The 14,030-nt window shown below is 51.3% G+C and overlaps 2 protein-coding genes across 2 annotated transcripts; one reads left to right on the top strand and one right to left on the bottom strand.

Annotated features, from left to right (window-relative positions):
* The first annotated feature begins 2,086 nt into the window (after positions 1 to 2,086).
* LOC123409125 (CASP-like protein 2C3) lies at positions 2,087 to 5,514 on the top strand. Its single transcript, XM_045102106.1, has 3 exons — positions 2,087 to 2,547; positions 2,617 to 2,755; positions 4,945 to 5,514. Exons 1-3 carry the CDS (start codon positions 2,354 to 2,356, stop codon positions 5,206 to 5,208), a joined length of 597 nt encoding a protein of 198 aa, XP_044958041.1. The 5' UTR covers positions 2,087 to 2,353; the 3' UTR covers positions 5,209 to 5,514.
* Positions 5,515 to 5,717: 203 nt separating this feature from the next.
* Positions 5,718 to 11,021, bottom strand: LOC123409124 (4-coumarate--CoA ligase 4-like). Its single transcript, XM_045102105.1, has 6 exons — positions 10,259 to 11,021; positions 9,503 to 9,856; positions 8,710 to 8,908; positions 6,588 to 6,801; positions 6,393 to 6,495; positions 5,718 to 6,118 (listed from the first exon to the last, which is right to left on the bottom strand). Exons 1-6 carry the CDS (start codon positions 10,907 to 10,909, stop codon positions 5,975 to 5,977), a joined length of 1,665 nt encoding a protein of 554 aa, XP_044958040.1. The 5' UTR covers positions 10,910 to 11,021; the 3' UTR covers positions 5,718 to 5,974.
* Positions 11,022 to 14,030: the final 3,009 nt, after the last annotated feature.

The following is a 14,030-nucleotide window of genomic DNA, read 5'->3' as shown; positions in this document are numbered from 1 at the left end:
GATTTGAGCCCGACACTGCCCGCCGCCGCACGCGCATTCCCCGTCGTGGCCGCGCGAGCTCCCCCACCCTTGCCTCACTCTTTTCCGGTGTCGTCCCGCCCTGATTCGGGCCACCGGTGGCCTGCTCCGCCCTGTCCGTGGACGGCCTCGCCTCGACAGTGGAGGTCAAGTTGGCCGCAATTCGGACCGACGACGACAAATTTCGGCGTGCGGCGGCTTCTTTCGACATGCGGTGACGGATTTCGGTGAGTTTCAGATAGATTTCGTTAAGTTCCGCGGCAGCGCGTTTGCTCCGAAAAGGTTTGACCAGTTTATAGTTTGAACTATATACTGCTTCCAAAACTGCACATATAAGGTTTTCACGGATGAATTTACTATGCCCCTTAAAAAGTTTACGGGTCAAACAAGTTTTATGGGTTCTACTCCCCGCCGTTTTTTCGACCGAAACTGTAAACACGTCGTTTTTTACAGGTTTAACCATTATACGAGGTCTGATAGAGATGCTCTTAGAGCCTCTCCAACGTTCATCGAGACGAACAAGTGGGACCACACAGAGACATCCCTTATATCCAGTTCATATGTTGGACAAATGTAAGACTCGTCTCGACGCCATGTAAAATATGTCCAAGTTGGCTCATTCCGATTCAACAAAAATCCCACCCAAATCAAACCCTAGCCACTTCGACTTCACTCTTCTCGTTCGACCCCCTTCCCTAGTGGGAGCATGGTCGGATCCAACAACGCGGCTCCTTGCCCGAAGCCAAACCCCGATGATTAGGATGCCCTCGTGGCGGAGCCATGGAGCTTGTCATCTGAGTTGCCATGTGTCAGTTGCGAGTGGATAAGGGTGACTCTTCCTCCTCTGTGCACTTCCGAATGGCCTGGTGGGGCTCCTCCTGCTCCGCACACAACAATGTCGGTTCGTGATCGTCTGCACCTAACGACTCTTTGATCTCTGGGGCGTCACCTTCGTCCCCGCTCCTCCCGGCGATGCTATTGTTGCCTCCAAGCATGCGGTCATGGCTTTTTGAGTCAGAGGCTTGGGCAGCTCGCTGCACGAGGTAGGTGGCTCGGGCCGGATCTAGCCGATCCGCCTACGAGTCGTGCAGACCTGCGTCCGTTGCCCTGCCCTCCGACTCGGAGGATGAGATCGTACGTGGCATCATCCACTGTTCCTTCACCATGGCGGAGACGGACACCTGCCGCTGCCGCTGCAGACTGAGCGTCTCGTCGAGGAGAAGGCGGCCAACACGACGAAAGTGGAGCGACTCGCCAAGGAGCAGGCATGTGTCGTCTTGGAGCATCTGGGTTGTCGTTCATGGCTTCGTCGACTTGGTTGAGGGTCCCTTTCTTGATACATAGTTTGCTTGGTGTGGTATGGGGATCGTGTATTTCAATCATCATTATATCTTGTCATGGGTGTGCTACAATGTCGAGTTGTATGATATTACAGCATCTACAACCGGACCCTTTAAATGGTGCCTTATACATCCGTGGACGCGCTCGGTCAATGATCGGACAGAAGAGAGAAGGAAAAAGTGATCCAACCGGACCCCTTATATCATCCCTATACGTCCGGATTGTCCGCAAACCCTAATATCCATCTCAAATATGAGAAGGATATGAGGGCTCCCGGACGCATCCGGACAATCCGTCATATAGGACGCGATCCCACCCCGGCCATCTTTTTCAGTCTTTATTCATTTTTGTTTCTCTCTCTTTCTTTCCATCAATCACGTGTAAGTGATTGGACATATACGAAAGATAATGAAAAGTGTGATCGCGTGGACGGACAAATAATGAACACGTTACCATACACGTTTACGGACGTTCAGGGTCATATTTACAATGTGCCGCTCTAGATGCTCTTATATATAAAGCGGGGCGCGAGCTGATAGAGCAACTGTACAATGTAGTAATTCCTTGACACGATGCACCATGAGCGTCCCTCCACCATAAACTGACACAATTCAGTTTTAACGACCCGTCCGAGCCATGTCCGTCGTTTTGCCTGTCGATCCTGTAATCGATCGGTTGGGCGGTCAGGCCCGTTAACCGCAGCGCATTAAAACCCCAAGCACGGAGCACCGCATGCACACCGCCACGAGCGGCCACGTCGGCCCGCCGCCGTACCCGTGCGCACATGCTCTCGATCATGGCCACGCTCCCTAGAGCAGCCACGGCCCTCGTTTCGCACTCCTCGCCGTGCACGGCGCCTAGCTATAAAACTCCCTGAGCTCCCGAGCTGGCTACGGCGTGCGTGCGCTAGCTAGACACACGGCACAAACACTAGCTACCTAGCTAGCTTGAGATCGACCGGGCTTGCTTGGCTGTGCTCGGCTCGAGCGCGACGATGGACGCGGCGCAGGCGGGGAGGGGGAGGGGGAGGGGGAGGAGGCCGTCGGAGGTGAGGGCGGAGGGGCTGATGCGGGGCGCGTGCGCGGCGCTGGCGGCGGCGTCGGCGCTGCTGATGGGGCTGGACACGGAGACGGAGACGGTGCTGCTCATCAGGAAGAAGGCCACCGTCAAGGACGTCCACGCCCTCTGGTGAGCTAGCGAGCGAGCTGTGGTATGTGTCCGTGTGATCGATCCAGCGCGTAACGTGTGTGCGTGCAGGGTTCTGACGGCGGCGGCCGGCGCGGCGGCGGGGTACCACCTGCTGCACCTGCTCCGGTGCCTCTACCTCGGCCGCTTCGCCCACAACCCCTGCCGCAACAGCAGGGCCCTAGCCTGGGCGTTCCTCCTCCTCGACAAGGTACTTCTCCGATCACTTTGCTCACACCTCCGGCCACCGTAGTACACGCAGGAGCCCCTGAATGTTTCATCCGCACAGCCTCCAGTCGGGTGTCCATGACCGGCCAGTCCGGCCACTGCCATTTTCGGTTTCAGAAATATTTCAGCCACAACCGGAATCATCGAAATTCATTGGCTTCGGTTCGTGGCCGAAACATTCACTTGAAATTCAACAAAAAAATAGACGAACTAGAAAAATATTTGAACTCCTCACTGCGAACGACACCGCAGAAATATTTGGAGTGGAAGGTAAATATTTTAGCGCGTGCTGAAACCATTGAAATCGTGTGAACTTCATCGACGTCTCACTGAAAGTGCGAAAACCATATCACTGTACTACTCATTTGTCATTTCCACTCCACACACACACACACGAGACCGTTCTGTGTCCGGCGGCTTGTAATTAATCAGCACAAAGACCACACAGCATGCATGAATTCCGATCAGCACTCGATGGTGAATTAAACAAGATAGGCACTAACTGGGCAGCTCATTGATCGCCTGACGGCGACAGGGGCAACAACCTTCAACTCCACGACAAGCAGTTTTCAGCAGCTAGGAGCAGGAAACAGTTAGCACTGAGCTATCTGATCGGTCCCGTCGTGATAACGATTCTACCGCAAATGGTAACCAGCATCTCCCTATCTCGCCGTCACCGTTGCCATCTACCAACGGCTCACGGCAAGTCTCCCGGACTGGCAAATCAAACCAGGACAGTGCACTGTACCGCTGCGTTAGGGCATGTACAATGGTTGATAAGATGGTCTTATCTTAAATCTTGCATGTAATGTAGAGATGACAAAAAAGAGAGTTTACAATGGATCATCTATTAGCCTTATCTTCTATAATTAGTTATTCCTAAAAACATGATGAGACATATTGTGCTAAGATATCACCTCTTGTCTTCTCTTAAATAAGAGAAGACGAAGTCTTTTCTTCGAGTTCTTTTTCCTCCATCTCATCTTTTATTCTATATGACACTCTTAAGATAGCACCATTGTACATGCCCTTAGTCGTTGCAGCTGTTTCTCATTCATGCTTCCATCAATGTATTGAGGGCCATCCCAAATCATTCTTGGCGCCCGATCGGAAAATACCGGCGCATTCAAGTTCCAAGTGCCGCCTGGTGGTGCACATGCATGCATGTCCATCCAACTAACTGTGTGTGCAGGTGGTTTAGATAAACCAAAGTTCATTTGCCATGCATGTTGATAATCTTTTTAATTTGTACACTCGGTCAAACTTTACAAGCTGTTTGTTTTCTTGTATATATATAAAGTACTCCGTGCTAATCAGGCTAGCATAGAACCATGCGGATAAACTATTTATGGTTTCTTTCTAGATCCAACACTGTTTTTAGATAGCATATTTGTTGTCGTGTCAAGTTGGGGCAACCAGCTACTACTTCAGTTACCAATAGTGTCCAACATTTTGTTTTATCCCTAATTGTCTTGATACCCCCCCCCCCCCCCCCTTCATTTTTGTAAGACGTTTTAGACAAATTTCAGCTATCTAAAACGTCTTACAAAAGTGAACAGAGAGAGTAGTACTATTCATATATAGACTTGTCTTTTCCGCGACAAAAACCTAGAATTGCCTTTTTTTTATTCTATTAATTTGATATTTTTTTTAATTTTATGGAGTTGTAGAAAAATCTCTTATTGACTCGCTCGATCGTTTCCAAAGATTCTCACTTTCATAACTTTTTAGGATGTTATGTGTATGGCTAGATTGCTTTCGGGGCTTTTTTTCTAAGAAACTGTGGCAGCTGTAGAAATCTCTTATTACACTCGATGGGACCCAAATGATAAATGAGGCAGAGTGCGTGCACTCATATGGGTGGGTGCGCTAGTAGCTCACAAATTTAAGAGAGGTTTGCTCATTTGGTTTCTGAGATATGGCATGCCACATTGACCATTTTTGGTACAAATTTAACAGTCAGCTGTGATGGTTCCAGGATATATTTTTTCGGTGATTTAACTGCTTAATTAACTTGCTACTGCCTTTCAGAAGGGAAAGAAAAAACACCTTACTACCGCTGAGTTAACAGTGTCAATGACCTAACAGTGTCAAAATATAATGGCATTTATCAATATGAAAAACACGAAGGATTAACTGTATGCGCGTGCCTGACGATCGTGCGCGGTGCAGGGTTGCGCGTACCTGACGTTCGCGGCGACGGTGGCGGCGGCGCAGGCGTGCCTGATCGCGCTGGACGGCGCGCAGGCGCTGCAGTGGAACAAGCTCTGCAACATCTTCACCCGCTTCTGCCAGCAGGTCGCCGGGAGCCTCGTCTGCGGCGGGCTCGCCGCCGTCGGCACCGCCGTCCTCTCTGCGCTCTCCGCCCGCAACCTCTTCCGCCTCTACCCCTCCCTCTGCTCCCACCCTCACCGCTCCTCCTCCACCACAAAGTAGCCGGCCCGGCCCGGCCCGGCCCATGAACCTCACCCAGTACCAGGGTGGTGGTGGGCTCCCGATGATCGATCACCAGCAGCTAGCCGCCTTTAGGAGACGCTCGGCCCGACTACGCCCAAGTGGACTCCTTGGGCTTTTCTTCCATTTCGTTGTGTCACTACTAGTGTGAGAAGGCATTAGACATGACTGTCTGTATGTGTGCTGCAGTAGTGTGTTCCTCCAGAAAAATATGTATCAGTGTGCTTGTGTAGTTGTATCTTATATGTATGTACTCTCTGTGTAATGTTCATGGACCATGCACCCTCTTCTTTGCTGGTGCTACGAGCGGCGATATGAGCAAAGTGTCTTCAAAGACCGAAATATATTGGTTTTCCTGAGAGAACATCATGTTCTAACCCTGCAAGAGAAATACGGACCCCGGAAGTAAAGCCCTTCCACAATTCCATAAGACAGGGAGGAAAAATAACAAAGAACAATGAGCACACGAATCACCGAAACAGCCAATCCACTGGAACAAATGAGTTTAATTCAACTTGCGGTATAAATCACAAGCCGTATACATTATAATCAGCCTTTGTTGTCAAAAAGAGTCGGTATCTATACATGACATGTTACACACCACCGGACGAACAAACAAACAAATTATGTGACTTAGCCAATTAAAAGAATTGAACATGTGCCAGGCCTTCTATATGTAATAATATTGTTGCCATTTCATTGAGAACATTACATGATTTTGGACAGAGTTGTGTGTGTAAGATGGGACTCAGCTCTTAGACGCTGTGCTTCCACTGCCTGGGATGCCTGCGGCGAGCTTTGCTCTCAGGTCCTTCCTGAGGATCTTGCCGGCAGGACTCTTCGGAACCGAGTCCGCAAAGAAAACTTTGTGGATCCTTTTGTAGAAAACAACCTGTAAGAATATGGTAAAATTTGTTAGGTTTGAACTCTCTGAGATCTGCACCGAATTGCTGAACATACATGAACCAATGCAAACATTTGATGCTCTCTTCAGTCCTATAAAATAACATGCTGGATGGCCGTTATGCCTCACAGTTCACAAATTACATGTTGTAAATTATGCTCTCTTCAGAATTTTGTAAAATGTACTGTTTGTGGCAACTTTGTCTGTTTCTCTATTTGTGCGTCATACTTGAATATATGGAAAGTGGACGACTTGTTCTTACCTCTTTTGCAACAAACTGCTTGATCTCGCTCTCGCTGATCTCAGAGCCTTCAATCCGCACAATGAATGCAACTGGTACTTCACCAGTAAGTTCATCTTGCATCCTGCAAAAATTGAAGACCAGCTAAATTTAATCACCTACTTTTGACATGAACCAAATGGATCCTGAATCCCTTTGGACAGTTGATCGACTTACGATACAACAGCAGCATCTTTGATTTCAGCGTGTGTAATGAGAAGGGCTTCGAGTTCCGCAGGAGGTACTTGGAATCCCTTGTATTTGATTATCTCTTTGAGCCTGTCGACGATGAAGATCTCGTCATCATCATCGACATAACCGATGTCTCCAGTGTGCAACCAACCATCCTTGTCAATGGTGTTCTTTGTGGCCTCCGGATCATTTAGGTAACCTGCAAATCATAGGCTTGGTCATTAACATGAGTTGTTATCTTTGGGTATCATGATACATACTAAAAAAAATTGGTGCCTCACTAAAAAAAATCATATCAATGGCTAAGCATGTGCGGCAGGTGCAGTTAGTTGGAGAAATTACAGAAATAGTCCAACTGATTATCAAGAATTTTCAGTAAAAACGCTACTGAATGGAGTAAATCTCAACTTCAGGTCTGAAACTTGGTAGACATGCTAGTACCTAGTAATAGTTCTTATCCATTTAAGTTGCAATCTAGAGTATGCAGTACACGTATTATTTGAGGGTAAATATATCGTTGTGAAAAATGAAACATAGAATAATTCTTGAACGTCATAGTGAACACGCATCCAGCTGTCTGCGAAAGCGACATACTGATCATGTCCAAATTCTAGATGTATTCAGATAGTTTTCAAGTAGAAGGAAAATTCAACACTCAAATAGAAGGGTTACATCAATATGGAAGGGAGCATGATGCAAAAAAATAGTTTTATTCACATACAGTATATTAGTAAAGTGAGGAAATGCTTCTTCTGCCCTTATTAGTTTCAGAACATGAAAGGGCATACATAGGAAATGGACAAATTCAGGAATCATCAACATTCCCATCCAGTTGCCATCATGTGCAAGCTGTATTACGCGATCATGCATGGGTGACCGCAGAACAGCCTGTTGGCACGATGTATCCAATCATACATGGTACAACTTATTCATACGCCAAGTCAGAAGGAGCTAAACGTCTCCACGTCAGCGCACGTGGTGCATGATGTGCTAGGTCAAACAACTTAATACTTGTAACTATTAAAAACGAGGAGAAAGGCAGGCTTTGTTATTTTTTATGTTAATGATAGACCTAAGCTTGGCCATTTCCTCCCCATAAGATGAGCATATACTTTTAAGTAAAGATAACTAGTCATGCATATGGGAGTTTGTCATGTGAATTCTTCACGGCCAGCATGTATGGGACCATCTAGAAGATGATGCCAAGTTTGATTCTGTTGTTGCAGTACACAGGCTGGCTAGCACTGCTGGAACCCCATGTAACATGTAGCACGGAATTGGTTTGTGACTAGTACAACTTAATTCGGAACCTTCGACGTTTTGAGTGGCGATCGTCTCGTGCGGCCATCTAGCTTGCTAAAACCAAAATGCTGGTCCGCTGAACGGTTCAGTCAGATTGTCGGCACCTCAGAAATATCCCCTCTCATCTAAAAACACAAGAACTTATCCGTAATCAAAACCATTGGTGTCTCAGAAGGGAGTCGTCTCCTACTACTACCGTGTGGTGGTTGCTTGTTAGGTTGGATGGAGCTGGCTCACCGGTCACCAGCTACAGCTAGTAGCACCTAACTGGAGACCGACCGACCGACCGGTGAGCCGAGCATCTGGTCATCAGAAGGTAGAAGAAGCTCTGATCCGTGCAGCCACTGATCACTCAGATTACTCTAGTCGTCCGTCCGTCCTTTCGCTCGTTGGCTAGTGGCCAAACGTACCAGACGGAAACGCATCATGTTCGATAAGTATCCATCTGCCTGAAAGTGCTGTCAGAAATGGGTGGGTGGATGAGGTTGGCCGATAATTTGAGCTCTGGAGCTGTGAGTCCGAACCGGTCACCAACCTACCAGTACAGCAGCATCTACCCATGAGCTACCTCGGCTTAGCTAGTCGCAAACCACGCCCTCACCCGGTACCAATTAACTAGTCATGGGACAGTGGATCACGTCGTCGTTCTTCGTCGTGCCGTCGACGTCGTTTGGTGCTTCCGAGCGGCGACTAAACTAAACATGGCGGTACTGTGCCCGTGCTGTGCTGTTTTTGGTTGGACATGGCATTTCGTTCGAGAAATACCACTGTAGCTTTGACGAGTGTGCGGTGCGTACGTACGTACCTTTCATGATCTGCTTGCCGCGGATGCAGATCTCCCCGGGCAGGTTGCGGGCGAGGGAGGCGCCGGTGTCGGGGTCGACGATCTTGAGCTCCGCGTTCCGCACCACCGTGCCGCAGGACCCCGACTTGACGGCGAACGGCTCCTTGGCGAACGCCAGGCACATGGACAGCACCGGCCCGGCCTCCGTCATCCCGTACCCCTGCGCGTTGCATTGCAAAATACAGAGAGATCATCAGGCCTTGGTCACCACGCTCTTCTAACCACCAATGCTGTAACTTCAACCCAAGTGATACATGTTCAGTTTTAAGTAGTAAGAAATGTTCAGACAGCCGAGATGAATCCATGGTGAGAGTGACTTGTCGACCCGAAAGTCTGAGAGGATTGGCGGTTGGCGATCGGAAAAACGCTGGCTGGCTTGCGGGGACGGCAACCCGCCGGCCGGGATCATGGGGGTGGCGTGCGTCCGATTCAGACTTCAGTTCGGACGAAGCGTAAAGGTTGGGATGTCGCCGTAGCCCGCACCGGAAAGCACGACGCCGCCATGCCACCCACCAAAACTGCGACCTTGGCTGGCGCGCCGGGCCACCGCCGGCCCAATCCGTCCCAATCGCCTCCCTGATGCCCCATCAACCATTGACGATTCTTTTGAGGTTCACTCGCCCTCCCAAACACTCCATACAGTTATGCATGATGTATACTAGGCTAGCACAGTGGCATGACAGCCGGTGCCGGATAACTACGCAAGAGCAAGCAGTCATTGGGCAGAGATTTGAAGCGAGGGCCGACGGCGAACCTGTCCGAGCACGGCGTTGGGGATCTTGGCCATGAAGGCGTCCTGGAGGTCCTTGCCCATGGGCGCGGCGCCGGACATGACCATGCGGATGGAGGCGAGGTCGGCGGCGGTCACCCGGTCGCTCTTGGCGATCTCGACGACGATGGGCGGCACGAAGGGCGCCACGGTGACCCCGTGCGCGCGCACCAGGCGCACCAGCGCGCCGTGGTCGAACTTGCGCATGATCACGATCGCGCACCCGGCCCGCAGCCCCGCCAGCAGCACCGAGTTGAGCGAGTAGATGTGGAACAGCGGCAGCACGCACAGCACCACGTCCTCCTCCCCGAAGTACAAGTTCGGGTTCTCCCCGTCCACCTGCACACACACACACACAAATGTATTCAGAAACCAAATGTTCAACAAATTTGAACCTTTTTTGCGTCCACGAAATTTGAAACTAAAATGTGATCATGCGTGGGCGCGAATCTTGGCGCTGATTGGCGGGCCCGACGGGCGTCACGTCGCCCCGTCCAGTCCGATCCGATCTCCGGGTAATAAATGGGGCGGCGTTATTTTAAGCAGGGGAGTAAATTGGTGGCTGTTTCCGGCGCCGACGGAGAAGCGCGTGGTGGGGAAAAGGAACTTCCCGAGCTGGAAAGCGTAAAGCGATACCACGGGAAACGGAAATGGGAAGCTCGCCTGGCCCCGAAGGATCCGCGGCTTGGTCAATGGAAGTAACGGAGATGGGAGTGAGGCAGTGAGCTGAGGTGAACTGACCTGCTGGGCGACGCTGGTGACGAGGCTGCGGTGGGTGAGCATGACGCCCTTGGGGAGGCCCGTGGTGCCGGACGAGTAGGGGAGGGCCACCACGTCGTCGGGGTCGACCGCCTCGTCGGCGGCGAGCGGCTCCTCGGGCAGCAGGGTCTCGTTGAACGCGAGGCAGCCGTCGGATTCGGAGGCCGGGCCGTCGACGGTGACCACGGGGATGCCGCGCTCGGCGGCGAAGGCGCGCACCTTGTCGACGGCGCAGGCCTCGGTGACGATCAGCCGCGCCCCGGCGGCGCTCGCCTGGCGGTGGATCTCGTGCGGCGTGCAGAACGGGTTGGCCGTGGTGGTGGCGGCACCGAGCCGGGCCGCGCCGAGGAACACGAAGGCGAACTCCGGGCAGTTGCGGAGCAGGTTCATGACCACGTCGCCCTTCCCGATGCCGAGCTTGCGCAGGCCCGCCGCGCACCGGCGGGAGAGCTGCGAGACGTCCGCGTAGGTGTGCACGGCGCCCGTCTGCCCGTCGATGAGGCAGGGCCGGGCGGCCACCTCCGGCAGCCGCTCGAAGCAGTAGTCCTGCAGCGTGAGGTGCGCCGGGATCTCGATGTCTGGGAGCCTGGACCGGAACACCGTCTCGGGCGCCTCCGCAGCCACGGAGCCCATGGATCTCGCCGCCGGCGCCGGCCCGGGGGGAAGGAATTGGTGGCGTGGGGGCGAGAAAATGGGGGAGGGGATCCCGTGCGCGTGCTCTGCTCTGCTCCGGCTGCTGGGGCAGGGGAGGAATTTGGGAGCGGGGTTAAATATACGGGCGCGGCGGGGGAGAAGGTTGGTGGGGGGGGGGGGGGGGGGATGACGCGCGGGGCCCGCCTGGCGGTGGGAGCGGGGTGGCGTCTCCGGTGGGCGCAGCGCACGGGCTGGTGAGTGCAGTGCAGTCGGTGTGGCCTGCCTGTGGGCTGTTTGGTTCTGAACTGTACTGACCTCGTCGGTTTGACTTTTTAACCTGACGGGTAACGCCGCTGGTGTCAGCGGCGACGTACGGTAACGTAAAGTCGTCGGCGGCGGTGGGTGGGCCGTCGGCCGTCGTGGCGGTTTGCGCCTGGGGTTGGCGTCGCAGGGAGCACGTTGACGTCACTTTCTCGGCGTTTTCATCACCAAAGAAAAAGCTGTCAGCAAAGCACGATAATGTTGGATTTTGACATGGCGGTCACCCCGCGACTCAAACGGTTTGTTCGTTTTTTTGTCTGTTTCGGTCGCCCATTCGTATCTCCGTGTTTGTTGTTTAAAATGGATCGATTCATGTATCCGATAGGGGGCGGACGCATTTTTTAACATGTTTGTCGCAACATTTTGTCGAACACGTGATGGGAACCGTTGTTCTTCCCTTGCCTCACTTTGCCCGTGCTCGCCCAGCTCCCGGTCGTGCTTGCACGACGTCCTCGTGTGCCGATGCTCGTGTGCCCGCGATCGCCCCGCTCCTGTCCGTGCTCGCGCGCCCGTCCTCGTGCAACCGGTTGTGCTCGCGCTCTTGCGCTCGCCCCGCTCTTGCCGCCCGTCTTTTGTTGGAGAACCTTGCATGGGAAACACAAATTTTTCTACGCACACATAAGATCTATCCATGGTGATGACCATCTACGAGAGGAGAGATCGGATCCACATACCCTTGTAGATCGCTAAGCGGGAAGCGCTAAAAAATGCGATTGATGTAGTCGAACGTCTACGCGATTCAAATCGCAAGTCGTCCCGTGATCCAATCACGATCTAGTGCCGAAAGGACGGCACCTCCGCGTTTAGCACACGTACAGCTCGATGACGATCTCCGCCTTCTTGATCCAGCAAGAGGGGCGAAGAAGTAAATGAGTTCACCGATAGCACGACGGCGTGGCGGAGGCGTTGGAGGAGCTCATCCGGTAGGGCTGCGTCGTGCGCTGTCGAATCTATCTACGAGGTGGAACAAACTCGTGGAGGAAGAGGGAGTTGCGTCGTGGCTTATGGTGCGGCTGCTCTCTCTCCTCTCCACTATATATAGGAGGGACAAGAGGGGTGGCGCCCTAGGGAAAAACTCTAGGATTGGCCGGCGGCGCCCAAGAGGGGAGGAGTCATCCTCCAATTCGGTTTGGTGGAGGAGGAGTCCTCCCCCTAAAAGGATTCCTCCCCACCTCCTCTAATCGGCGCATAGGCTCATGGGGCTGGCCGTCGAGCCCACCGGGGGCTGGTGCACCACCCCTAAGGCCCATGTGGTCTCCTCCGGGTGGGTAGCCCCTCCCGGTAAACCCCCAGAACCCATTCGTCACTCCAGTTATTTTACCGGTAATGCCCAAAATATTTTCGGAACCCGAATACCCTTTTCATATATATCAATCTTCGTCTCCGGACCATTCCGGAACTCCCTGTGATGTCCGTGATCTCATCCGGGACACCGAACAACATTCGATCACCAACACACATAACTCAACTGTACCGAAATGTCATTGAACCTTAAGTGTGCGGATAGTGCGGGTTCGAGAACTATGTAGATATGACCGAGACACTCTCCGGTCAATAACCAGTAGCGGGACCTGGATGCCCATATTGGCTCCTACATATTCTACGAAGATCTATATTGGTTGAACCCCGTATGTTGTTCCCTTTGTCTATCGGTATGTTACTTGTCCGAGATTCGATTGTAGGTATCTCTATACCTAGTTCAATCTCGTTACTAGCAAGTCTCTCTACTCGTTCTATAATACAAGATCACGTGACTAACTCTTTAGTCATATTGCTTGCAAACTTGTTGTGATGTTGTATTACCGAGTGGGCCGTGAGATACCTTCTCCATCATACAGAGTGACAAATCCCAGTCTTGATCCATGCCAACTCAACGGACACCCTCAGAGATACCTGTAGAGCACCTTTATAGTCACCCAATAACGTTGCAACGTTTGATACACACAAGGTACTCCTCCGGTGTCACTGAGTTACATGATCGCATGGTCATAGGAACAGATACTTGACATGCAGAAAAAAAAGTAGCAATAAACTCACACGATCAGATGTTATGTTCATAGTTTGGGTCTTGTCCATCACATCATTCTCCTAATGATGTGATCTTGTTATCAAATGACAACACTTATCTATAGCCAGGAAACCTTGACTATCTTTTGATCAATAAGCTAGTCCTTCAGCGGCTTACTACGGACAGTTCTATTTGAGTTTCCAATCAATACAATTCTAGCATTGATAATAAAAAAATATCTTGAACAAGGAAATATAATAATAACCATTTTATTATTGCCTCTAGGGCATATTTTCAATAGTCACCCACTTGCACTAGAGGCAACAATCTAGCTCACATCACTATGTGATTTACATTGTAATGAATCTAACACCCATACAGTTCTGGTGTTGATCATGTTTTGCTCGTGGAAAAGGCTTAGTCAACGGGTCTGCAACATTCAGGTCTGTGTGCACTTTGCAAATACTTATGTCATCCTCTTTGCTGTAATCGCGGATGAAATTGAAGTGTCGCTTTATATGTCTAGTCCTCTTGTGAAACCTTGGTTCCTTGGCTAGAGCAATGGAACCAGTGTTGTCACAAAACACAGTCATTGGATGCAGTGCACTGGGCACAACTCCAAGATCTATCATGAACTCCTTCATCTAGACACCTTCTATAGCCGCCTCTGAGGCAGCTATGTACTATGCTTTGCATGTAGAATCGGCTACCATGTTCTGCTTGGAACTGCACCAGCTTACCGCACCCCCATTGAGAATAAATACGTATTCAGTTTGAGACTTAGAGTCATCC

This window comes from Hordeum vulgare, chromosome 7H (assembly GCF_904849725.1).
Source record: "Hordeum vulgare subsp. vulgare chromosome 7H, MorexV3_pseudomolecules_assembly, whole genome shotgun sequence".
NCBI classification, from domain to species: Eukaryota; Viridiplantae; Streptophyta; class Magnoliopsida; order Poales; family Poaceae; genus Hordeum; species Hordeum vulgare.
The sequence above is the reverse complement of the archived record's forward strand: the minus strand, read 5'-3'. Positions and strand labels throughout refer to the sequence as shown.